Here is a 25,098-nt window from a genome sequence, read left to right as displayed (position 1 = left end):
TGACCGAAAAAAGGCGCTAAATATTGACTATAGAGGCAATAATATCGATGAAAAACTCATATTTTAATAAACTTTTGATTGCTTTTGTCAACTACAAAAGTCATCTATCAAATCAAGCAAACTATAAATAAATTATAATATTTATTAATATGTTTTCTATATTCAATAATTCTGAAAAAACTAAAAACTGCAAAGTAAAATTGTACTTGATCTTTGACCATTAAGAATTAATAACTCAAAAGCACATTGACTGTTAAGAATAAACAATTTAAAATCGTATTGATCATTCCAAACATGCACTGAGATGTTTCGTTAAAAGATCGATGATCTTTAATTAATTCAAAGTAATTTTTTCGAAGAATTCAAGCTTGTTATTTTACCTAAAGATGATTGGGATTTAGTTATTTATAGTTATTTCGATTGTATAAAATAATCCGATGTTAGTTTCAGGCGTCCTATTGATGAATTCTGTAAAACATCTAATTACATCTATAAAAGATGCCAGTTGTCATATTTTAACGACTATTATTTACAATTGAAATTTTCTTATAAAAATAAAATCCCAAAATTGCCTTCTATATAATACCGCAGTTCGTGATCGTACTAATTCAGTTTCAAGCAATTATCTACAATTTAAAAACTCGAAACAATTATTGTCAGTATAGAAGTTATTGTTAGTACTACTGCAACTAATATTCAAAATGGTTTTTACAGATAATGTATATATTTAAATAAAATAAAGCCTTGTTACATGGATTAAAAGGAATAATCACTTCAAAACATACACAAAAAAAATTTAGAAAAGATTCTTATAACAACAAAATAATGAAAGAGGCTATCACCGCCTCATTTGGCGACACACGATCATCACATTGGCGAATTCAAGAGAAAAACTCATTCCGCATGCGATTTCGCAGAATTACGGCAACCTCTTCGTAAAGAGAAAAGCGAAAAAATAAAAACAAAAATTTCTACGAGTCTCTCTAGTAAAAGTGAGAGCATGTATGGTTTCTGAAACACATGCCGTTCTATGCTGACTTCTGGAAAGATGCGATGAAAATGAGCTGATTACAGTTTTTCTTCTTTCTATTCCTGCAATGAGGGAGAAGAGTTGGCACTCTACTTGTTATGGTCATCGCATCTTGACCGCTATTATTGTCATTGGATTGCTGGACATTTCGTGGATGGCGCACGCGGCGAGTGAGTGCCTCTCCGTCAATTAATTTATTTATTCTTTCGAATTTTTGAACAATGAAAAAATAACTTATTGAATTAAGAGATCTGCTATTTTTGTTGGATGTCAATGTTCTTATGAGCTTAGCTAAAATAATAATTTTTAAAATTTTATTTTAAATGCTTTTTTACACAGTTGTTATTATTTTATAGACTTGAAAAAAAAACTTACATAAAAAAATAACTTTTGAATTACGCGATGATCTCTTATTTTTAAAAAAAAAATTAAAAATGGATTTTACATGCTTAAAACATTTTCAACAGGTAAAAAATGCATATACTTAAAATTTTTTTTTAAAGAAATTATTCTTGACAAGATTGGAATAATTTAACAATATATATATATATATTTTCATTTTAACATTTGTGATAAATGAAATTTTAATTTTTATGCGTTGTTAAATATTTTTGTGTTAATATTTATGTGTTGTTAAATCATTTTAACCATAAAAAAATAACTAGCATTTTTTTCTTCTTTTTTATCAAAAGACTAACATTTAGAAAATGAGCAAAAAAATTAAAATCCGCGATTTAAAAAAAATCGAGTTAGAAGAAATTATTGCAAAAATTGTTTCTACTCTTAACTGCTTCTCGCACTATTTTCAATATTAAAAAAAAAAAAGAAAAAAAAAAAGAAATGATAATGTTTTTTGATGTTTTATATTGCATTTGAGCACTGTCAAAATATAGCTATACCTTTTACTCAAATCGATAGATAAGACAAATACTAAAACTTTCTAAAAAATTAAGACTAAAATTACGTAATTAAACTAAAATTACGCAATATTCAGATTAATTAGTACGATTACAGATTGTTCACATAATAATAATAATGTCACCCTCTCTCAAAAAAAATTAACTTTTAAAAAGTAGAAAAAGACGAAAACCTTCAAAACTTATATGCAAAAAAGAAAAATCATTGATAAGTTTTTTGTAATTAAAAAAAGTCTGAAGATTAAAAACAGCAAATATATTTAGGAAGTTTTAGGCTAATAAAATCCCCCTTGCTTAAAAACATATGCTACCTTGATACTTTTTTTTTTTAAAAAGTTTGAATTCCATTCCTAAATAAACTTCGCCGTTTGAGGTTGGCCCCCGTCTAAAAAATGTAAACAATCTTTGGATTATAGGTTTAAATTAATTTATGATCATTTTTACGATTCATAAGTGAGAATAAATTTGTGTGTAGTTAATAAGTTTATTCAGAGTAATCAAAGTAAGTTGATAATACCATTTTCCGCAAATAAATTAAATATTTATTTTTTACATATTACGAATCAACATTTTTTTTACCTTTAACAGCGTAAAAGCATATTTAAATAGATAAAATTTTCAACGTTTAAGTAAAGTTATCATAAAAATTCAGATTAATGAAGAACCTCCAGCACTTAGAGTATTTCCTATTCTGGGATGTTAGTTACTGAATCTTCATCAAAGGATTTAAAATTGCGAAGAACTCATTTTTTGTGGTAAGATTTTTATTCAGATAATATTTATTTAAGGTTTCTTTTTATGGGGGACTTGAAAGGTTTGTCACTAGTATTCTGAATAATTCCTTCAATTATACAGATTGTGCTCATAATAATAATAATAAAATTAATGATATAATTACGTTTAAGTAGTTTGCTTGGGTAAACGTTATTTATTATTTTACACTCTTTCGCTTTTTTATTTATTTTATCTTTTGCTATTTTTGCAAGATGATAGTTATTGCTATAAGGAATGAATAAGTTAATAAATGACTATAATGAGGAAAAAGAGAACAGATAAGTAACTAAGTTCACTAGTATATATTTTGAATAAGCGAATCAGTTTGAAATAGTTATTCTAGGTTTCTTGAAAAAGTTCCGTTTTTGTGAAATTGTAAAAAAATTAATCATAGTTTTATGAATGACGGAAATTAAGGTTCTGTTTTTGTGAGGAAAAAACACAAGAAATTTCTTTTCAAAGAGTTTTAGTTTTAAAAATATGAAATAAAGACGTCCTCTGGCGTGATAAATAAATAAGGTCTCTAATAAAGATCTCTGGCGAGATCTCAAATAAGATCTCTGGCGTGTAAATAAATAAGGAATTTATAAACCTATAATTTATTACCTATGAAGTCTATGAACACATTGTTTTCCTTTTTATACATTTTCGAAGTGAATCATATGGTTTTCATAAAAAACAAACATATAACTTATTTAGGTATCTTCAGATACGCTTTCATATTGTGTGTGAGCTTGTATATAACATGTCTTAGAAAGTAGTGAGATGTTTAGAAGTTTTTTAATTTTGTTTTTTACTCCATGCTAGGAAATCAAAGAACATTCTAAAGTAACGATAACTTATAGAAGATAAGATTGACAAAATAGTATTAAGTCAAAAGACTAATCTGACTTTCGAAAGAGAGGTCTTTGCACTTGATATGATAATGCAATGTAGCTTACAAATTTAAATCAATAATATTTTGCACAAATTAGTAAATTGAAGGGTAAAAACAAATGTTACAAGCAATAGTTTTCAAAGAAGACTTGTACATCAAATATCATAAAATATGCTTGGAAAATTAAAAAAGAATAAAAAAACTCTTTTGGAAACTTTAAAAATTCTGTAAAATTTAGAGACAAAAAGCGGAATGCTAAAAATTTATTGATATATAAAATTAGCTTTCTAGAAATTATAAAAGAGAAAGAAACCCGTCTCAAAACTTTTTGATTCATTTAAAAAGATCGGAAATGTAATATTTAAAAATTTATACAAATTCCCAAAAAAGTTATGAAAACATCAAAAGAGAGGTTCTAAGAAATTACTAAAATGTATAAAATGAAATATTAAGAACTTTTGAACTTTCCACAATAAATGCTGTTTTAGAACTTTTTATTACATTTAAAAAAGTCGTAAATTCTGTCAACTTTAAAATCACAATGGAAAATGCCAAAATAAATAAATAAGCGTATAAAGAAGTAAGCAAAAGTAACTTTAAAAAAAACCCAGCTTTGTAACTTTTTATTTTACTTGGACATGTAACAAATTCCTTAAAATATAGTGAAGCAATACAAAATGCCAAAACTGCTAAAACATAAAATGCGATACCAAGAAAAAAAATATTCTTATAATTTACTAAAATGTTTATAGTAATTTAATGAAGTAATGAAGCATTGATTTTTCTTCTTAACGTAGCAAATGAAGAATAGTGTGTGTTTTCAACGGTTAATACCTGCTTTCATTGGAAATATTTAAAAGGAATGAACGCATAATAATTTATACCGAAAAAATAATTTTTATGCGTTTAGGATGTATTTTTTGGAAGCACTTGGGAAAGGAGTCCCTGTAAGATAACAATACAAAAAAAGGAGATAAAAAAACATTAAGCGGCGATTTACTTCATTTCTGCAATGTTATATAAATTTAAATTTTAAAACGCTGACTCGCTTTAAAAATTTAGCAGGACTGATTCTGACTGATTGGCTGATTCTGGCCATTGAGCTCGAACTATAAATGTTTGATTTATTATTAAAATATTAATTTGAAGTTAATATGAAACTTCTCATATTTTTCACTTTTCTCTTATAATACTATTCTTCTTTATATTTTGAGTCAGTAAACAAGTGTTAAAAAGATTATTATTTATGTACGAATAAATACACAATACAGTTATTGGAATTTAGAAGTGGTTTAACAGTATAAAATCGTCGGAGAGTTTTTAAATCTGGCCAACACTCGAAATGCGTATTTACGAAAATAGACAGCTCAAAATGCAAGTATCTGAAAATGGACACTGCCTGAAATATGTGTTTATGAAAATGAATGCAGCAAAAAATGCGCCTTTTCAGTTTTCAACCCAAATTTAAAATAATAAACGAGGAGTTAAACGATTACTTTTCCTTAATTATTTAAACACTAAGTATAAGCATTACAGTAAAAAAATATTGCTAAATCAGTCTAATTTTTTCCAAGAGAAATTTTTTTAAATCCATGCATTTTTCACCTGTTAAAAAAGGTTTTAAACAAATTATGACATAGTTGGAAGTAAGTAATATTTTGTTAAAGATATCGATGTTTTCGCTTACTATTTTAAAGAACGTCTTTTTTAAATAAATCAATATGATGAAATTTTGAATACTGCGAACGCATTGAGTATTTATCTATGAACTGACATTTTATGTGAATTTTATAAAATGTTATTTATGTTTATTATTCCGTTAGTTTTTCTGGGATTTTCTTTTCTGTTTTATTTATTATTTTATCCTTAGCATAAATGAATTTGTCTCTTTATTTTCAATCATCTTTAAAAAATATTTATAGGAAGGAAAATATAAACTTAAGCTTGTCAAATTTAATATTACTAAAATGATTCATGTTAAGCAATAGAGGAAATTTCAATTATTGTTAATTTTTATATTTTAATCATTACTTTGCATTTTAAGTATGAGATTTTGCATTCGTTTTGTATGAGGTTTTGTATTCCAAACAAGAGTAACTTATTTTTAATATTTTTATTTATCAGATGTTTCAGAGAAAATTTTTTAATGTGCTTCCTTAATGTATATTTCAGACAAAACCTTATACATACATTTCAATTAAAATCAAATCTACATATCATTTAAAATTTTTGCAATAAAAATTAATTATTATTAAATAATAATAATCAAATATTCTCTTCTAACGTATGTTAATAATACTCATACGCCAATCGATCATTTAATGTATTTCCGGATTGTTCGCAAATCGATACCCTTTTATGAAACCTGCGTGATATACTAAAAATATAAAAATAACCAAAGAAAGTTTCAGTTGTAAAATCTTCGCTTCCTTTATAACTAATAAAAAAAATCATTAAAACAAGCAATATTTTGTGTTTGTATTTGACAAATATATATTTTTCCTGGTGTATCTTTATTTTGAAAGTTTCAATACTTCTATGATAAACAAATAATTTTTGGTTATTTTCGTCCAGACTTTCAACAATATATTTTTTTATAAAAAGGATTAAATCGGGGATTGTTTTACCATTTTCCTGATGAGAGCGATATGAAATCTGTAAATGATTCAGCCCTTTTTTGAAAGTATTCATTAAAATTAAATTTGTTCTATTTGTAATAGAAGTATATGAATATATGGCAGCAAATGTATGCAAAGCTTTTTTAGATTAATGAATAAAAGAAAATTTTAAAAAAATTTTATAACAGTTTTTTTTCCCTCAAAAAAATGTAAAAAATTAACTGAAAATGTTGATAGGTATTATAATGCATTTACATTGTAGAAAAAAACATATAAGTATTGAAATTTAGTAGATTTGAAGTCTGTTGCTAGTAGAACTAGAATTTTCGTATCAATTATTCGTTAAAATGAAATGAATTGCTTATAAAACAATTATTTTCCAAGACAAAGTCTATTTTTGATACACTTAAAGCTCTTATTAAGTATACATAAATTATCAGTTTTTTTCCCTATTTTTTTTTTTTTTTTTTATTTTTATTTTATTTTTTATTTTTAAATTTTTGTGAGAGGAACGCTGACGCAGAAAACAGGAAAAGTATGAATTCTAAATCAAAAGCAGTTTCTTATGCCTATACATAATGCTTTCATAATATGCGATTGATTTAAATAGTACTTATAAAAATATTCTTTGCTTTAAAAAATATGCGATTGATTTCCATACTCATAAAAATATTCCTTGCTTTAAAAAATCTAGATTTTTGGTCCCTTGTCAGATCGTTACTTTGAGTTTCTAGGCACCAGCGCTGCGCTAAGGGGACACACTGCTGATGACAACATGCATATATGTACGATTTTTTTTTCTCATATAGAATGAAAACTCATTATTGTGATCACTCTTTCAAAATTCAAAGAAACTTGTTTACGCTTATGATAACTGTTACTGGTTTGGTTGAAAAATTTTCCTTTAACGTCCATTTTTTATATTCTGTCATATGTTGACCACATAAGCTAGCATCTTTGCAATAAATTTGAAATAAAAATTAAGAGTGATGCATCATTCATTATACTATCCATAACCCAATGGGGAAAAAAGCTTTTTTTTAAAAATTGCATTTAAGCAACAATCATTACTATTATTTAACAATCATTAAGCAATGATCATTTCTCAATTTCATTTGAAAAGCATCAATCATTGTATGTCTTCTCTGATATTCAGTAAATTAACTTGAGTCAGGGCAGTGAATATCCTGTTCTCTTAATAAAGGAAATGAACAAGTAGAATATTCGATCCATATTTTTTTCTTTCTCTATTTTATGTAAACAATCTTTAAGGAAAAAAATTTGGTTTGAGGACCATACATTTTTCCTGTCTAGGGGACTTTGTTTGTCACCCTGTCTACGGTTATAGGTTGACATTGAACGATAGCACCGTTTTATCTTCCTATTGGTTTACTGATTTGACTCCAAACGGGTGATAAGCAAGCTCCTTTTGGGGGAGGCTGAGGAACCTTATCTGTAATTCCAGTCTGAAAAAATGGAAATGGAGCTGCCACCTCACACGGAAGCTTGACTTGATCACGATTTATTGTTAGTTTCAAGAATATTTTTTTAGCGTATGTTTGTTTTCTGCTGAAAAATATTGCAGTTCATTTTCTTTTTGCAAATATTAGGATTTTTTTTCTTCTTACTTTTTTTCTGTATATGTTATGTATGCATTTCAATTTAAAAATATTCTTTAATTATATGTACTTTCCGGATATATTATTTGATTCAGTTATGTGAAATTCATTAAAAATAATCACTCTTAACAATTAAAAATCACTTCAGCAGTAATTCATCTACTTAAACTTAATTTAGTAACTTATCTACTTAATGCTCTGCAATTTCGGGATCATCGAAGTGATGGTGGTAATGTTCCCAACCAAGTTGATCTGAGATCTAAAGCTCGATGGGCTTTAAACCGTTAGTGGGTTAGAGACCCTGTTCTCCTATAACAGCTTAAGGTTGTAAAGTCTTACTCTAGCTATTACTTTAAACAAAATGTTAGGCTTTTATTTAAGATTGATACAAATCTATATCCCGTCTGTGATCGATAGCACACTTCTCTGCCTGCTCACGTAAGCGACAGAGCTCTCAAAAAAGGAAAAAGAACATCACGATTGATAAACCAATTATGAGTTAGAGTCTAATAGCCGTCAAGCTAACCGTGTGATGTTTTCTTTAAACGCTGTATAAAATTCCGGATTCGTTAGCTCGTAATCCTGGATGCAATCACGGTATAAAGTACCGGCACTTTGGATACATCACCCGTAAAATCAATCTTTACCATAATTTTTACAGTAATATTTATTTAATTAGAGCTAATTCAGTGATTTGACGTTAATTATTAATGTAAAAATTACAGTGTATCAGAGTTTTTGTTCCGTGACATACCGTACTTACTGTAATTTGATACTGAATTTTTTATATTGCACGTAAATAGCAAAGTTTGAAATAAAAGAAGAAAAAAAACTGCCCGATTTATACGGATTATAGGTTAAAGCTTCATTGTCGTCAAACTAACTAAATGATGTTTTTTCTTCACGTGGAGTATTATGGATTATTTATACTCAAATTGTTCCTTAATACAGCTGGTTTGCTTTAATGTTTTATTTGGGATTACCCTTGTCTTTTGAGTGAGAATCAAAATTACAAGATATGAAGGTGAAAGTTTATGCCTCACATTCGCTGCATATGAATATTGCTTTTAATCTGTTGTGTTAAATGAAAATAAAACGTTGTCACTTTACATCTGGAAGACCCTGGATGTAGTTATAAAAATTTTATTTTCCTACTATAAATAAATATCTCGAACTAGAGCATAGGTTTTCAACGTAGGTACTATCAATGTTGGCAAGATTAAGGGCATTACTGTCTGATGTAGGGTTATTAACAAACTATATTAGTGTTGTCTGCGAATCAAAATTCATAATTTTTTTGTTTGGGATCTAAAAATTATTTACATTTCAATCTTAGTTTACCTTTTCTTATTAAGGAAGTTATGTTTTATTAAATTTGCTTCTCTCTTGAAATAAAACCTTTTAAACGATGACAAGAAAATACTGTATTCACTTAACGGCTTTAAGGTTGAATAGCACCGTTATTCTCAAATGAATTTTAAAATTTTGTGCCTCTGCCGATTTCGCATAAAATCTCTTCTTTAACTAAATTACATATACAATGCACTATTTTTCCATGCCTTAAAAAAATTTCAATAGTTGAAAAGCAGAGTCGTGGTGGCTCAGGGGATAGAGCGTTCGCCTACCAATGAGGTGACCCAGGTTCCAGGCTAGTTGATTCGAATTCTACTTCCGACAAGCATCGACCACAGTGATGATGTAAAATATCCTCATCGGTAGACAAATTCTGGATTAGAATCCCTTGCCGACGGCTAATCGTGGGAGGTTTCCGTGATTTTCTTCTCCACGTAACGCAAATACGGGTTAGTTCTATCAAAAAGTCCTCCACCAAGGTTAGTTTATCCCAATGTCCAATCTAGGAAATTCGGTGTTTTCTGGGTTGGATTCAAAATTACAAGACTGCGGAGTTGAGCATTAATAGTCGTGAGCTCAGAATTGGGGCAGCTGTTTGATGCTGGTAATAAACTAAACAAATTTAAAAACCTTTAAGCATTTAATTTTTTGTTTACTTTTCTCTCACTTTCAACATGTTTGATATAGAATTCATAATACCAGTCAATTTCAAAATACCCGCTCGAACTCACACCACGCAGTCTTCCGCAGTCCGCACTGCTGGTTGAGAGATCCTGGAGTTCGAGAGTAAGATTCCAGCGCAGCTCTCTCAACTAAAAACTTCTTAACTGTCAATGCTTTCCCCTACCCAATTCGTTTGCATGCTACCTTTGCTACTAAACAAAGCTTTGACCACGCCCCCTTTATCATAATAAAGAAAAGAGCGCGAAATTCAAATTTTAAGCTGAAGGTTTCGTTGTTCTCCGTGTGTTCTTGCTCTTCTTTATCTTTTATAACTCTCTTTATAAATTTATAAAAAAAGGTATTGATTAATGGGAATGTTTGAGATGTTTTAACATAATTATTTTATATACAACAAAAGATTATATTATATAAATAATTCTTTTGGTTTTTTTATTTTTAGATTTCCTGGTTAATTTTTTAATAGACAGCATTGGGGCAGAATTCCTTTTTCTTATATGGTTTTTTTTGTTAAATTATCTGAATAATTTTTTAACTAGTAGCATTGGGGGGCAGAATTCATTTTCCTCATATTGGGCAGAATTTCATTTTTCGCATATGATCTTTTATTTTTAGATTTTTGGAATTTTTTTTTTTTATCAGCAGCATTGGACAGGACTCCTTTTTCCTAATATTGGGAATAATTCTTTTTCCTCGTATGGTTTTTTATTCCTAAATTTTCTGAATAATTTTTTAATAAGCAACATTGAGCAGAATTCCTTCTCCTCAGATTGGGCAGAATTTTTTTTCCTCATATGGTATTTAATTTTTAAATTTTCTGAATATTTTTTGATAAGTATTAGGGGGCAGAATTTCTTTTCCTAATAAGTTGTTTTTTAAATTTAAATTTCCTGAATATTTTTAATTAGCAGCATTGGGCAGAATTTTTTTTCTCGCATGATTTTTTATCTTTAAATATTCTGAATAATTTTTTGATAAGCAGCATTTGGCAGAATTACTTTTCCTCATGTTTTGATTTAGTAATAAATAATGAAGACATGCGTATTAAAAAGTCAGATTACTAATCACAACTAATGTTAAACGAAAACATTTTTCACGCATCTTAAAAAAATAGTGGGGGAGAGACGCTTGGGGCACAGCTGACAAATTTATTTTTTAATCATTTATTTGTAGTGATAGAAAAAGTTTATGCTTTTTATTTCAGTTTTTGACTTTTAAATTTAATTTAAAATTATTTTTGTCCAACATTACTTAGAAGTAAAATTTAAATAAGCATAAATTTATGATAACTGAACGAAAGCGTGAATAGATTTTACTACCACGTGGGAAACTCCCCTTCGGATAAAGTCAAAGATAATTCATGATAATTGTGCAAAAGTTGTACAAACATCTTACTAAAATATGGAAAAATCATATTCGGAAAGTGAAAAAAAAATGGTCAGTATAGGAATATAATTAATAGAAATTATTTAAAATAATTATAATACGTTTGCATAATAGAAAAGGAATTATTAACTTGTAAAAACGTATCCCATCCCTCCATCTATGAAAGGGAGGGATGGAAAGTTTTTATTGTTGTTTCAAATATCTTATAAAACTTATTTTTCTCACATACAACAAATTTCATACTTAGGAAAATTCAAAAGTTTCTCAAGATAATATTCAGAAATTTATATTATTGTCCAAATTAAACTAAACTGTACACTATTACGTATCACTCAATTACTACGCAATTTCCGTAGTCCAAAAAAAAAAAATTCTACTCGTAGCAAATACAATTATCCGGCCAGCCGCTTCCACGCTTTTTGAGAAAATATCGTTCATATAAACCACTTTTCGTTTCATATAAACCATTGAATAATTTACATATAGTGTTGTGCAAAGTAACTTCTTTGTTTTGGAATTCTTTGTTTTGTAAATTTGATTTAAATTTACTTTCCTCTTAGCTGTGCTAAAAAGCACAGGTGGATTGTAGGTGGACCTGATTACATTGATAAACGACATCACTTATTTCACGTTTTCTATGTAATGTATAAGGAATATTATGCTTAATATGAACTGCTAAGTAAATATATTAAATTTATTTTAATGCAAAAATGTAAAAATTTTACCTATAAGTCATTTTTATTAAAATAAGAATAAAAACGTTTCATACATTAATCTATTTATTGTTCATGAGGTTCATTTTCTAGAACTTAAAAGCATGGTTATATTACAGGTCTCTTACGGGTCAGGTAAGACAAAGAAAACCTGGAATTTGTCAGGGAATTTATTTTAACTCTAAAAAGCAGGGAATAGTCAAGAAAAGTTGCAATTTTTTACAAAAAGAAACTGGGAAATTTTTATATCATAACTGGAAAATAACCAGCGTTAAAATTGTCAGTAACAGTATTGAGTCAGTAATATTTATTGAGATTAGAGTTTGAACTATTGCCATTATTCTATATAACTCCATTTTTTAGTGAAACTTTTCCTAGTTTCTATTTTCCTTCTATTATATGTTTTTGCTCACAAAGTGTGATATTTGACATTACAAATAAATAAAAAAAATTGGACGGTATGAAACTGCCACAGGCCAACTTCTATTATATATTTTTGCTCACGAAGTCTGATATTTGACATAACAAATAAAAAAAAATCAAAGTTTTCTTATGAAAATATATAACCATTCAACAATTGTAATACACGTGTATTACAATTGTTGAATGGTTATATATTTTCATCACCCTGATATATTCGATTGTATAATTTTGTTAAATTTGCAACAACAAAAAAAGTTAAATAAAAAAAGTGTTGGTTTTCTTCTACAAAGAAAAAAAAAATAGCAATTGAGGAAAATGAGTTGAAAGGTTGTTAGATAGTCTCAATGTTGTTTATAAGAGGTGTTAACTATAATTCATTCATTTCTAAACAACTGTGGAAGTTCATAGCCACTAAATAAATAAGACAATTCATTTCTATCTTTAATTGAAAGACTGATAGCTCATGTGGAAAAAATTTGCTTCAGATAAGATAACTCCAATTGATGACAACACAAATTGGTTAACGCTTTCAACGCTGAGATCGGGTTGATTTCATCACCTAACAATTAATTATGTTTTCATCGGTATCAAATTGCGAATGTTTATGTATTTCGGTTTACGGTAGGAGGGAAAAATAGGGAAAAATTTCCGTTTTCATCATCACGTAACTAATGAACTGATGAACCGTGATATTTTCAGCTACAGCCTGAACTTAAACATTCCTTTTCAAAGCAGAAACGTCTAACAGACATTTATGATATTTTTTTTACCCTTTAAAATATTGACGTTTGGGTAAATATTTTATTAACCTTTTAGCTAGTTTCTCAGGAAAACTGTATTTTGAATAACATCTGGTAAAATTTTAAGAATGAAAGCACTTTTGTTTAGATAGTTTGTATATTTTTGCAATGATTTAGAACTGATTGCTATTTTTACAATTATAAATTATTTCCTTTTTCGTAAAATACTACCTTGAGCGTTTAAATTTTTTAAGAGAATGTAAAAATTGTATGATTGTATCAGTTATTCAAGTATGATTTGTTTTGTACAATGTGGCGCCAAAATATTAAAGAAGCTCAACATTTCATCTTGACAATTAAACTGGTGTTGATGCTTTTAATCCCACCTTTGCTAAGACTGACCTCGATAATGATTCATCAGATTTTTTTAAAAAAAAACTTCTCGTGTAAATATTAATGTGTTAACTTTACTGAGTACTTTTCTATGTACTTATCATATTGCAAAAATTCTGCAATTTGTGTGAGAAAAATTACGGGTGTTATTTAAGTCATAAAATTTTTAATAGAAAATACAATTATTCCTTTTTATAACTTTCCTTCGAAAAATGTGGCCGCTACTGACATGAGATGGTTTGTTTTAAGAGGGCGTTATACAACGGGAAAAACTTATCACTCCAAATTCTATTTCATCTCCATAAGTAATTTAAAATTTAGAGTATGAAAAAGTGAGCTCAGGCAGACCTAGAGTAAGCCATGAAGTTTCAAATAGTGAAAAAATAAATTTTCAAAATATCAAAATGAAAACAAATTATGAGAGGATAACTTAGGATTACTTAATAGGGAAGTTCTCTTCCAATAATTTGTTTGCATTTTGATATTTTTAAATTATTTTTTTTAGTAACTGAAACTTCATGGCCCACTCTAGGATTTTCAATTGGTTATGGAGGTGAAGCAGAATTTGCGATGAAAAGTTTCTCTCGCCATACGGTGTCCTCCATAGAGTTGCTCCAAGTCCTGGGTATATGGTTAAGGGTTTTCATAACCTAGGCACATGCTCAGGGCTTGGAGGAAAGAAAAAAAAAAGTTGCTCCATAGATGCGGTGTCCTCCATAGATACAGTGCTACATAGAGTCAACTCTATGGTGTCCTCTTAAAGCTTTGGCCATACACCAGATAATGCGAAGTCATTTAACTTCATCCTTAGCTTCAGTTACCCCTTCTGCCAGGAACCTATAAATTTAAGCCTAAGCCTTTCGTTGATCAGGAAGCTTTGACTTGAAGAAGCATGAAAACAATGTTCAGGCGCATATAGTAAATAACTATTATTCGTTTACTTTTTAGATGACAAAGCTAGCAATCGTACCTCAATGCGCTTCTTGTCTATTTCACACATTATTGATGGCAACATTTTCAGAGGAAAAGATTTCAATACTTTCTTTTCTATGCGTCAAGTACCTGATAATCACGACAGTAATATTGGAATATACTCATCATTTGGTTTATAATAAATTTTTTCTTCTGTTTTGTCATTTGTGTGGTTCAGTAATGGGTGAAAAATAAATGTGTAAGACACCTTTAAAATATAGTATCATTGAAAGCAATTTCAACCGGAATCTTAGATCTCTAATATTTTGTTTGATTTTTAACCATTTAACCAGTAATAAATGCTTCTATCTCTATTTTTATGATTTTTTTAAGTTTATCACGCTATAATTTTTTTCTCGCTGAAGTATAGATATTTACAGTTTGTAAATGGAAAAAATGTTTAAAAATTACAGATATATCAGAATGCATTGTGGTTGCAAGGATAAGAACCTTATTTCGACTGTAAAGATCTGAGCGGGGTTTCACTACAAGCTTTTATGCCAAATTTTGATAGCAAAATTATGTATCTGTATTTCGTTCGAAAAGAACGGACGCCACTACAAGAAAACAATCGCACTAGGCCGTGAGATTGTTTTCTGTCCCATTGAAATAAATATTTGCCAGCAAACGTTTTAGTACAAACTTTATATGAAATAATATTTATCGTAGTAGGACAATCATTTCATGTACGTGTGCATAAAACATTATTTACCTTTAAGGAGTTCTTACATTGAATATGTATATAAGCTTGCCATAAGATAACTGGAATACAATAGCACACATCCTACAAAACGATTGGAAAGCGTGTCTTTTCCCTATTACCAATTCTAATTCAAATGATATTTTCCATTATAAAAAAGAAAAAAGAAAATGGCATCCAGAAAAACGCAATATGCCGTTTCCAATGACGGTATAAAAATGACCATGAATTGCTTACTTAACATAACCAATGTGGAAGACTGTTTTGAATTCAATTATTCTCTGACAGTAGAACGCTGTGATCTTTTTTTAAGTGATGTTTGTTCTTCTTAAAAACCCATTTTCTCGCCTGGCTAGCTTCCCGAAAAGAGAGGTATTTTAGTTGTATTTTGCTGCTTCTGATGTTCGAGCGAATCTAAAAGCATATTTAGCAGTAGTCATTTGCAATATTTGTATGCCAAAGTGGAATAAATCAGTTTCCAAATACCTTACAAATTGGCTGCATTTGTTTTGTATGGTAATATCTTAGCATGCTGATGAAGAAAAATCTTGTTTTCAAAACGATTTTTATTCTTTGGTAAAATAAATTACTGTTCGAAGCACAGGGGTGTGTACGACACTTGTTTTGATCGTTCGTAAATATGAATTATGAAAATTATAATAATAATTTTATCGTTTCTTTTTTTTTTTGCAAGATTTTATTCTTTTTAATTCATGAGAGTTATATCTGAAAATTCTCATTATTTAATTTGTTACAAAATATATTTTTTCTCGTGGTATTTGGTAAAAAAAAATGGTACATAGGAAAAAATTCCACACTGGAAAGAATTGCATTTATACATTTCTAAACGCAATATGAAATATATGGTTTAAAGTTAAATCATTACTTTAACATTTCTCATTTTTAACACTCTTACGGTACCGTTGTGACCACAATATTCAAGTTACAAAAAACCCTGGCGTCCAGGTAAAAAAAAAAAAAAATTCATTACATTCTTATTAATTATAACTAACAAAAACCAAAAAATGGCTGTTATTTCAGTTAGATAATTTTAAAAAATATCTACATTAAATTTTTATAAAAAATTTTTAAAAATTATTCAATTTTTAAAATTAAGTTTATTAATTTTTTTAATTATTATTATTTTACAAGTTATGAGTTTGAGTTTCATTATATTCTTTTTATTTTTTAGGTCTCCGATGTTGCAGTCATGCAAATGGCTCCTGTAGATCCGCTTGTGAACAAGTAAGAGACTTTTTGATAAAAACTTACATTGTCTTGTAGCTTTCTAGTTTTATTTCAAAGTTTCCTTACTTTCTGACCCAAGTTAGGAATGGCAAGAAGAATTTACTGAGCTGAAAATGATACCCACATTACTCTGTTAGAAATTTCTAGGAAAAGATGGTTATATAACAATTTATTTAAATGTCATTTTACCATATTCAAACAAACATCAAATAACCGTTAATAAGATAGTATTTAAATAGGTGAGAAAAAAACATTTATTAACTGTTTTCATCTAATACGGTTAAAAAAAAACAGAATTTATCGCACTCAATGAAACCACTTAGTCCACCTAAATAAGCCACTTAGTTGGTTGCCGGTGCACACATATTATAGCCGAGCGGGCTAGCCTGTCAATCTCATGGTCGGCAGAACGGGGGTTCGAGTCCTAGTGTTGACACCACTATATTTCCTAATTTTCTTTCATTTTCAGTGTCTTGCACTCTCCAATTTGTGTCCTGCGCTATCCAATGCCCATTACATGATGAAAAGAGTAACTCCATTGTCCAGTTAATTTTTTTTTCCCGTTTTAAAACTATACTAGTTGTAAATAGTTTAAAAAAACATGTAGTTTTTCAGTCATAGTTTTATAACCATATTAGTTATAACGTTTTCATAACCGTAAAGGTAAAAGCTGTTATTCAGCTTAAGCTTTACGGTTAATGGGATGCACTGACTGCTGCCTGTTATTTTTCCGTAATTTTAGAATAACATTTCTAACAGTTTACAGATTAGTTTTACAATTTTACCATAAGCTTTACCTATTGAAACAAGAAATTTTCTCTCATTTAAATAAGAATTTTACTATCAAACTTCTGATTTATTAAAATAATAATTTTGTCATCAAACTTTTCACTTATTAGAATAAGAACCTTTACCATCAGACTTTCCTTATATTGAAACTACAATTTTACCACAAAAATTTCCATTTATTATTATAATGATAATTTTTCTATCAAACACTTCATCCATATTATTTTCCATCCACAAATTCATCTTCATCCTCCATCCATTATTTCAAAAATAAAACTTTCAATTTATTTTAAAAAAAAATGTAAACATCGAACTTTCATTGACGAAAATAAGATATTTACCATAAATTCGAATATTAAAATAACATTTTTACCATCAAGTGGTTTGAATTTCTTAGTATTTATGCTGAAGATCAATTAATCAAAACATTCCAGCGGAAAAAGTAATTTAAAGCCAACGATTATTTCGAACAAAAAGACTATTTAGTTTTTTTTTCTTTTTCTTTTTTGAACAGTTGTTAGCATACACCACCCACCGTACTAAGCGGTAACCAGAGAACTAGGACCTCTCCGGAAGTTAAGTTTTCCAGTCCGACGATTAACCATCCCCTCTCACGGTTTGTCGCCTCTCTAATTCCTATTTTTCCTCTTTTATTTTTATTCCAACACCCCCATACGGAGTTCACCTCATTGACTTCAAAAACAAACATAATAAAAAGCACAAAATATTCCCGAAGAACGAAGTTGGGAATTTTTTCTCATCATTCCTCAGGAGATGTAACCAAATAGTTGGCGAAACGTTAGAATAAGATCTTGCCGTGGATAGATGAAGTTGGAAGCTATAATGGTTGGTTGCGTGTTTGTTGTGGAAAAATTCTCAAGGTTTAATGAGTGGTGAAGCATCTCTTGGCGAGGAAAGAGGTTTAGAGACTCTGCCAAAATAAGCAAATAAATAAAATCTCCGATATTTCTGTCGCTCTGCAAAATGAAATCTTCATCCTCTTTATGAGAAGGTTTAGGAATTGCACGATTTCTTCCCTTTCTGAGATTCGTTTCATTTTTATATTCCGTCATTAAGGCTAGTGGTAAAATTCAAATCCTAAGTAAAATTCAGTTCTAAGAGGCCTTTTAAGTTACCATTTAGGATTTTAGGTTAAACTTTTTATTTTAGTTTCCTCTATGTTTTTCTGTTCAGAACAAACTTTTGATATTAAACTATGACAATACCTGACAAAAAAAAAGTGTAAGATAAAGGCATTGCTTTATTAGATTAAGAGAAATAGCGCTTGATAACTTTTTGATTTTTTTTTAATTTCTTATCTTCAAAAATGTAAAGCAATAAAGTAATGGTGCTTTTAGATTTTTCTTAGATTTACTTGTATTATTGTTTAAATTGATGCAAATCTATTTGGATGTCGTTATAATAAGATCTGTTAAAGTACATTGCTCAAAAATAAAGATGTTTTTCAAAAATCCAAAAACTGACTGATCTATAATTCCAAACTATTTTTCAAGAGCCGTGGTGGCTCAAGGGATAAAGAGTTCGCCTTTCAATGATATGAACCGGGTTCGAATCCCAGCAATGGTCGGTCTATACGAATTCCGCACCCGGTTCGCACCAAACACACTGCTGATGTAAAATATCCTTAGTGGTAGACGGAAAATGAGTTAGAGTCCCTTTTCCGTCAGGCTAACTGTGGTAGATTTTCGTGGTTTTCCTTTCCATGTAACAAAAATGAGGGTTAGTTCCATAAAAAAGTCCTCCTCGAAGGCAAATTTCTCCCAATACTTAATCTAGGAGTTACCTTGTCTTCTGGATTGGGATCAAGTCGTAAAACCGAAATTGGGTCGGCTTTTCCACGACGGTTATAAAATATTAAAGAAAACTACTTTTCAAAAACTTATAACTGATGACTTTAAACTGATGGAAATATATTTGGATGCCGTTAAAGAAAACCTCTTAATGTAAATTACGTAAAAATATAGATAATCATCAAAAATCTCTAAACGCTGGTAGATGTATATTTCCAAACTAATTTTCAAAAACTTTTTGATTGCAGCATTGTATAGTTATTAGTATTTTGTAACAAAAAATTCCATGGGGAATCTAAAATACGGTGCACTATGTTTCTTTGGTTCTAATTGGGCAATGATGTTGTATTTTACGTGTTGCGAACGATAGTGTACTGAATAGAATAGGTCTCTAATATAACTTAACTTATGAAAATTAAATAAAGATGATAAAAAAAATTTAATTAAAATTACTTACCTCACGTTCCCACCCTTTTGACGATCTTACTCAGCTTCAGATTGATGGTACAAGCTTTTCTATGAAGAAAAGGTGGTACGTGCTCAACAGTGACGACAATGCAACTATCACGAAATTGTGGAACCTTAACCTCCATGATCCCCCAATTCATAAAGTTGTTAAATTAGAAAATATCATGGTAAAATATTAAAATTTTTGATGATAGGTATATCACGATAGTAAAATTCTGGTCTCTCAGCACGAGTTTGGACTGATTAGATTTTTTTTTTAATGCTTAAAGTCATTTTTAGACACATAAACCTCTAACAATATAAAATTATCGATATTATTATGTTGAGGTAAAAAGTATGGCAATTATCCTTTGATTGACTAACTTTTAAAATTAATTAAAAATCAAAATTTGTTGCGCTGTAAAGAATGAATATTGTTGTATATTCGTTCTCGATCTTTTATTTTTAAATTTCTTTCTCCTACTTTGGAAGTACCTAAATTAAAGATGTATTAGTAGTACAGAAATATTTAATAAGAATTTTTTGAATTCATATTTTATGTAATTAATATCTTAAAATTAACGTTTAAATTCTGTATATTTTAAGATTTTTTGAGTGAAATTGTATTTAACTTCAAAAAACGTACGTAACTCCAATAATATTTTTTGTGAGAAAAAAGAACGATATTGTACGATAAGCTTTTTAATTTGTTGCAATCCAGAGATTGTTTGTTTTTTTTTAAATTTATTTATTTTCTTTTTAAAAAAAAATTATTATTTAAGTTACCATTTGAGTTATAAACTTTTATATTACAACAATTTACAAGTTTTTTCAAAAATTTAGAGTGTATTTAGGTATTTCTTATAAAAATGTATAAATATAGAAATGCATTTCAACAGTGATGGTGGTAAGCAGGGCTCGAAAAACCACCAGTCTGCCCGTCCTCGGCGGTCAAAAATTCCCCGAGGGCAACGAATTTCTCGAATCCGACGTCCACGGACAGCCATTTTCCCGTTAATATTCGTGATACATTTTCAATTTTTGTTGGAATATATATAAATTTAATGGGTGTCATTAAAATTTAACATCATTGAACACCTGAAAACTTCAGCCCTCCGAGCCCAAGCTATCTATAAAGACCTAATGCAGCAAAATGGCCCACATTACAGCAACGTACTGCGCATGGTGGAATTGATGTTTTCTCTGTCTGGGAGTACTGCAGGGGTTAAAAGGGGGTTTTCAGCAATGAACTTTAAAAAAAAACATATTATGTACTGGTCCTAAACAAGAAGCGTTAAACGCAATTATGAACATCTACCTAAATGGAAAACCCCTTTCAGATTTCTGTGCAGAAATCTCAAAAAATCATTGGCGAGATTACGGAACTGGCAAACGTCTTATTTGATTCATTTAAAAAACACAGTACCCTCGGATAAATTGAGATTCTAGATAACGTGACCATTGTCATTTAAATTAAATAGAAATACTAGGTTACTTAATAAAAATAAAAGAAATACTAGGAAACGAAATACTAGTTAAATAAAAGAAATACTAGGTNAAAACACACAACGGGCTTCTATTTAAAACGAAAAACTAATTAATTTACTAAGAGGTCGTACGTGAATCATAACAACTCCTACTGAAATCCTGGAATGTCTCGCTTTGTGTATTTTTTTTTCTTTTGAAAATCTTATAAATTAGCTTTCTGAAACAGTGGGGGCGGGGGATTATAAAACACCGAGCATGAAGAAAAAATAGAAGTGCAACAAGACTTCTCAAAGAAGAGAACATGAGATTGATTGAAATCTGTTGCATATTAGAACTAAAATACCACTATCACGTGACTTAAGACATTTGTCATCTAGGAATGATGTCGTTTTACACTTCTTGCCATCTTTTCTTCATCTGCATAGTTCTATTCGCTTTAAAAAAATTTGTTTATGGAAAAAAAAAGTTGGTTTATATATGTATTTGTTTTATTTATAAGAAAGGAAAAGAAAAAAAAACTAAAAAAATTTAATATCCTGGTATTATTTTTACATTTTAAGATAAAGAAGAAGAAACTCTTTTACTTATCTTCTTTAACAGCATCGCAGCCTCAGGATTTTTAACACTCGCCAACTTCAAAAATTGTAATTTATATATTTTATTCAATACTGTCGTGCAGAAAAAAAAATGGAATCTCGAAAAATCTGTCTATTTTCTACTATTCTTGAAAAATAAGAATAGTTTTTATAAGACTATAAATTAATTCAATATTTTCTATAAAAAAATAATCAAAATTTCAATAATGTTGTTCTTAATAATCAAAATAATAAATTTATTTTTATGCAAATAATAATAATAATTAATTAACTTTTTTTATAAAAATAAAGACTAGAACTTATAATAATAGTTATTTCAATTTTTACATAATTTAATTTATAATAATAAATCTTTTAAATTTCTGTTGATAATTATTTAAAATTGACAATCTCAATTAAGATTTTACAATTAAATTTAATAACAATTTATAATTTAGCGTAACGAGCAAGGAGTTCTTATTTTTAAAATACAGGATAATACAAATAAATATTTTAAGAACTTTTTGATAACTACAAAAATGTTCCAATTTCAAATATAATGGAATTAGAAATCATTCACTAGAACTATTTTACAAAATAAAATACTATATTTTTGGAATTTTAATTAGTATGCAATTAGTTCGTGTTTCTTCTGATTTCTTAATGTTACCATTGTTTTGTTTATGAGTGTAAGAATTTGAATCAGGTTATAATTAGCTTATGTTAATTCTGATTTCTAAATATTATCATTATTTTGTTTACGAGTGTTATCATCTGGTTTAATCATAAATATTAATGAAAAGATTTCTCAAAGAGATATATTTCGCCATTCTTATCTACCCTGCAATTGTTAATGTCTACTATCAATTTTGAAAATGTCAAACCGGATTCCATTTTTTAAAAACTGTTCCTTCTAATTCCGATGTATAAAACAAAAACAATATTCACCAAAAATAAATAATATTCTAATAAAAGTTATGTACGGTTTCTCCAAGAAGTTCAAGGTCCTATAATTTAAATCGTTTGCAAAAGCCTATTAAAATTTAGACAAGCACGCTCAAATGGAAGCACTTCTAGTTCCAAGGAATAATTACGATATGCCATTTTCTTTTTCCTCTTCCGGCTTTCGTCTCTAAGATTACATTTCTGGCCATAGGGTAAATTCAGACGAAAAATGAAGTTCAGCATTTTATGTGGATTCATTTCGACCGAGGCAAACTTCCAATCTTAAATGGCAATATAAATGCAAACTAATTGACATCTGCCATGTTCTGAAAGACAGCACGCTTAACTTCATAAAGGAGATGCATGTTTTTGAATGTCACGTATACATTTTGCTGATTGATTAGTCAGATTATTCTTTTTCATTTTGCCTTTCAAGGAAAACATTAAATGATAGGTTAGAATGATAGCGTTATTTTTTGTTCCCAAATAAACATTAAAAATATGTAGTAGATTAAGGAAAAGAAAATTCCTTAAAGCTTAAATTTAACAGCTAAAATAGCTATTCAGGGTCTTTAATATGAATAATATAAAATAATTATCAGATTTTCTGTAGCACTTTGAAGTTATAAGTGTAATCTTTGGTATGATTAAATTTCCCATTCTGTATGATCTCTCTGTATGAATGTATATAAGCTAATAGCATATATATATTTTAAGATATATATGTTTTTATTTTTTGAGTATATATATTTTTTATTGTTAAAACCTATAAAGTGCAGTTTGAAATGCAATGACGAAGTTTTTTGTGTTTTTAAAGGAGTTTTAAAGGCTGTAATGAGTTCCTAAAAATAAAAAAATAATTTTTTTTTTAAAAGAAAAAAACGGTATTTTTCACCCAAAGAAAATTATTTTTATGTGTAATAAGTAAAGTACTAAAGTAAGTAAAATAATTTTTATGTGTGACTTAAAATTTGATCTCACACTAATTTTATTTTTTTCGATAATTTTTTCTTCTTCATAAAGTCTACTAGATTTGGTAAGGAATACCACAATTCTACAAGCACATTTTTATGTGTAACTCAATTTTTACTTCTTGCAAATTTGGCAGGTTTTGATCCGTGCTACTTCAATTTTTGGCTCATTTTCTACAGATTCGTTGTCCATATCATTTTATTTTAATGTTATATACATATATTTATTAATAAATTTAAATAATTTTTTTTATCATGAACAGTTTTGAATAAAAATGTATTGATGAGAATAATGTGACCAATACCTGGTTCTAAGTTACATAGTATTCGTGTTTTTATTTTGCAAGATAATTATAATGAATTGACTGATAATTTCAAAGTTAAAGAATGAAAACATGTGATAAAGGTATAATGTTTTAATACATAAATCTCTTAGAATTAGTCTAAATAAAATATCATTCTCGACAAGCTATTATTATTATTATTTTTAAAAAAAGATTGTCTGACGCTTTTTTTCCTTCTATATTTTCAATGGGCATAAATTTAAAAATTTAAATGAAAATTTTGCAATTATTGTATAGTATACGAATGGTAAAAGTTTGTAAATAAGAGACAGCAAAAAATTCTTCAGTACATAAGCCTAACATTGATATAAAATATGTTAATAATTGACTTAAAATTTGTGCTTTTTTGTCCGTCAATATTGTTTAGCTGCCAATTTTTCCCCGGAAACATTTTTTATCCAATTTGTCAGATATTTTTATAGCACAAATTGATGTATAATATGTACTAAAAAATGCATAAAGATACATACTTTGTACCTAATAACCTCTGTAAAATTTTTTAAAGAAAATAGTTTTTTTACGTTTATTCACAGAAGGACAATTGTACATTATGAAAAATTCCAGATCAAATCACGGTAAAAAGTACCGGAACTCAGGGAGTCGGTACTTATTACCGCAAAATCCAATTTTGCCGAAACATAATATGGAACAAAAATTCTGACACGCAGTAATTTGTACATTAGTAATCACATTAAAATAACTTAATCACTCTAATAAAATGGATATTACTTTAAGAATTACATAATAGTTTGCGGAAAAAATGGAGTCTTGAGTAAAATGGATTTTACGGACGATGCACCCTAAATGCCGGTACTTTTTACCGTAGTTTAATCCGGTATTTTTTACAGTGTTAAGATCTTACTCTTTCACTGCAGGGAAATAACAACCCAGGAAACCCCAACTATTGAAATCAACAAAAAACTTGATTAACGAATAAATTCGAACATATCATTTTTGTCCGTATAAGATGTACTGCTGTATGACAAATAGGGAGTGCGAACACTTTTAATCATAACGCTTTTTTTTCATTTATTAATCAATAATTCAAAAGCAGGATTAAGTTTACGAAAAAAACTCGTCGAAGTGAAACGAGTTAATATACGCCCACACTTATAGAACAATCGAACCTTTGCAAAGACACTAATTGATTCTTTACAAAATATTGCTCTTTAAAAAGATATTATCTTGTTTGTTCAAAGCAAAACGCTGTTTCATCTTACGATGAAAAACCTACTAATTTTTTTTTCTTTCTGAAAGATCAGATCGACCACACTAGAGACGTTA

The 25,098-nt window shown here is 28.5% G+C and overlaps 1 protein-coding gene across 1 annotated transcript in view; it reads left to right on the top strand.

Annotated features, from left to right (window-relative positions):
* Window positions 1–916: 916 nt before the first annotated feature.
* LOC107453496 (reversion-inducing cysteine-rich protein with Kazal motifs) overlaps window positions 917–25,098 on the top strand; it is an 83,955-nt gene continuing 59,773 nt past the window's right edge. The window contains exons 1-2 of the mRNA XM_043038986.2: window positions 917–1,200; window positions 16,389–16,441. Coding sequence (XP_042894920.1) covers window positions 1,098–1,200; window positions 16,389–16,441 — 156 coding nt within the window. The 5' untranslated portion in view covers window positions 917–1,097. The remainder of the gene's footprint in view (window positions 1,201–16,388; window positions 16,442–25,098) is intronic.

The sequence above is a fragment of the Parasteatoda tepidariorum genome, chromosome 2 (assembly GCF_043381705.1).
Source record: "Parasteatoda tepidariorum isolate YZ-2023 chromosome 2, CAS_Ptep_4.0, whole genome shotgun sequence".
Lineage (NCBI taxonomy): Eukaryota > Metazoa > Arthropoda > Arachnida > Araneae > Theridiidae > Parasteatoda > Parasteatoda tepidariorum.
Note: the sequence above shows the minus strand (reverse complement) of the source record. Positions and strands in the feature narration are given on the sequence as shown.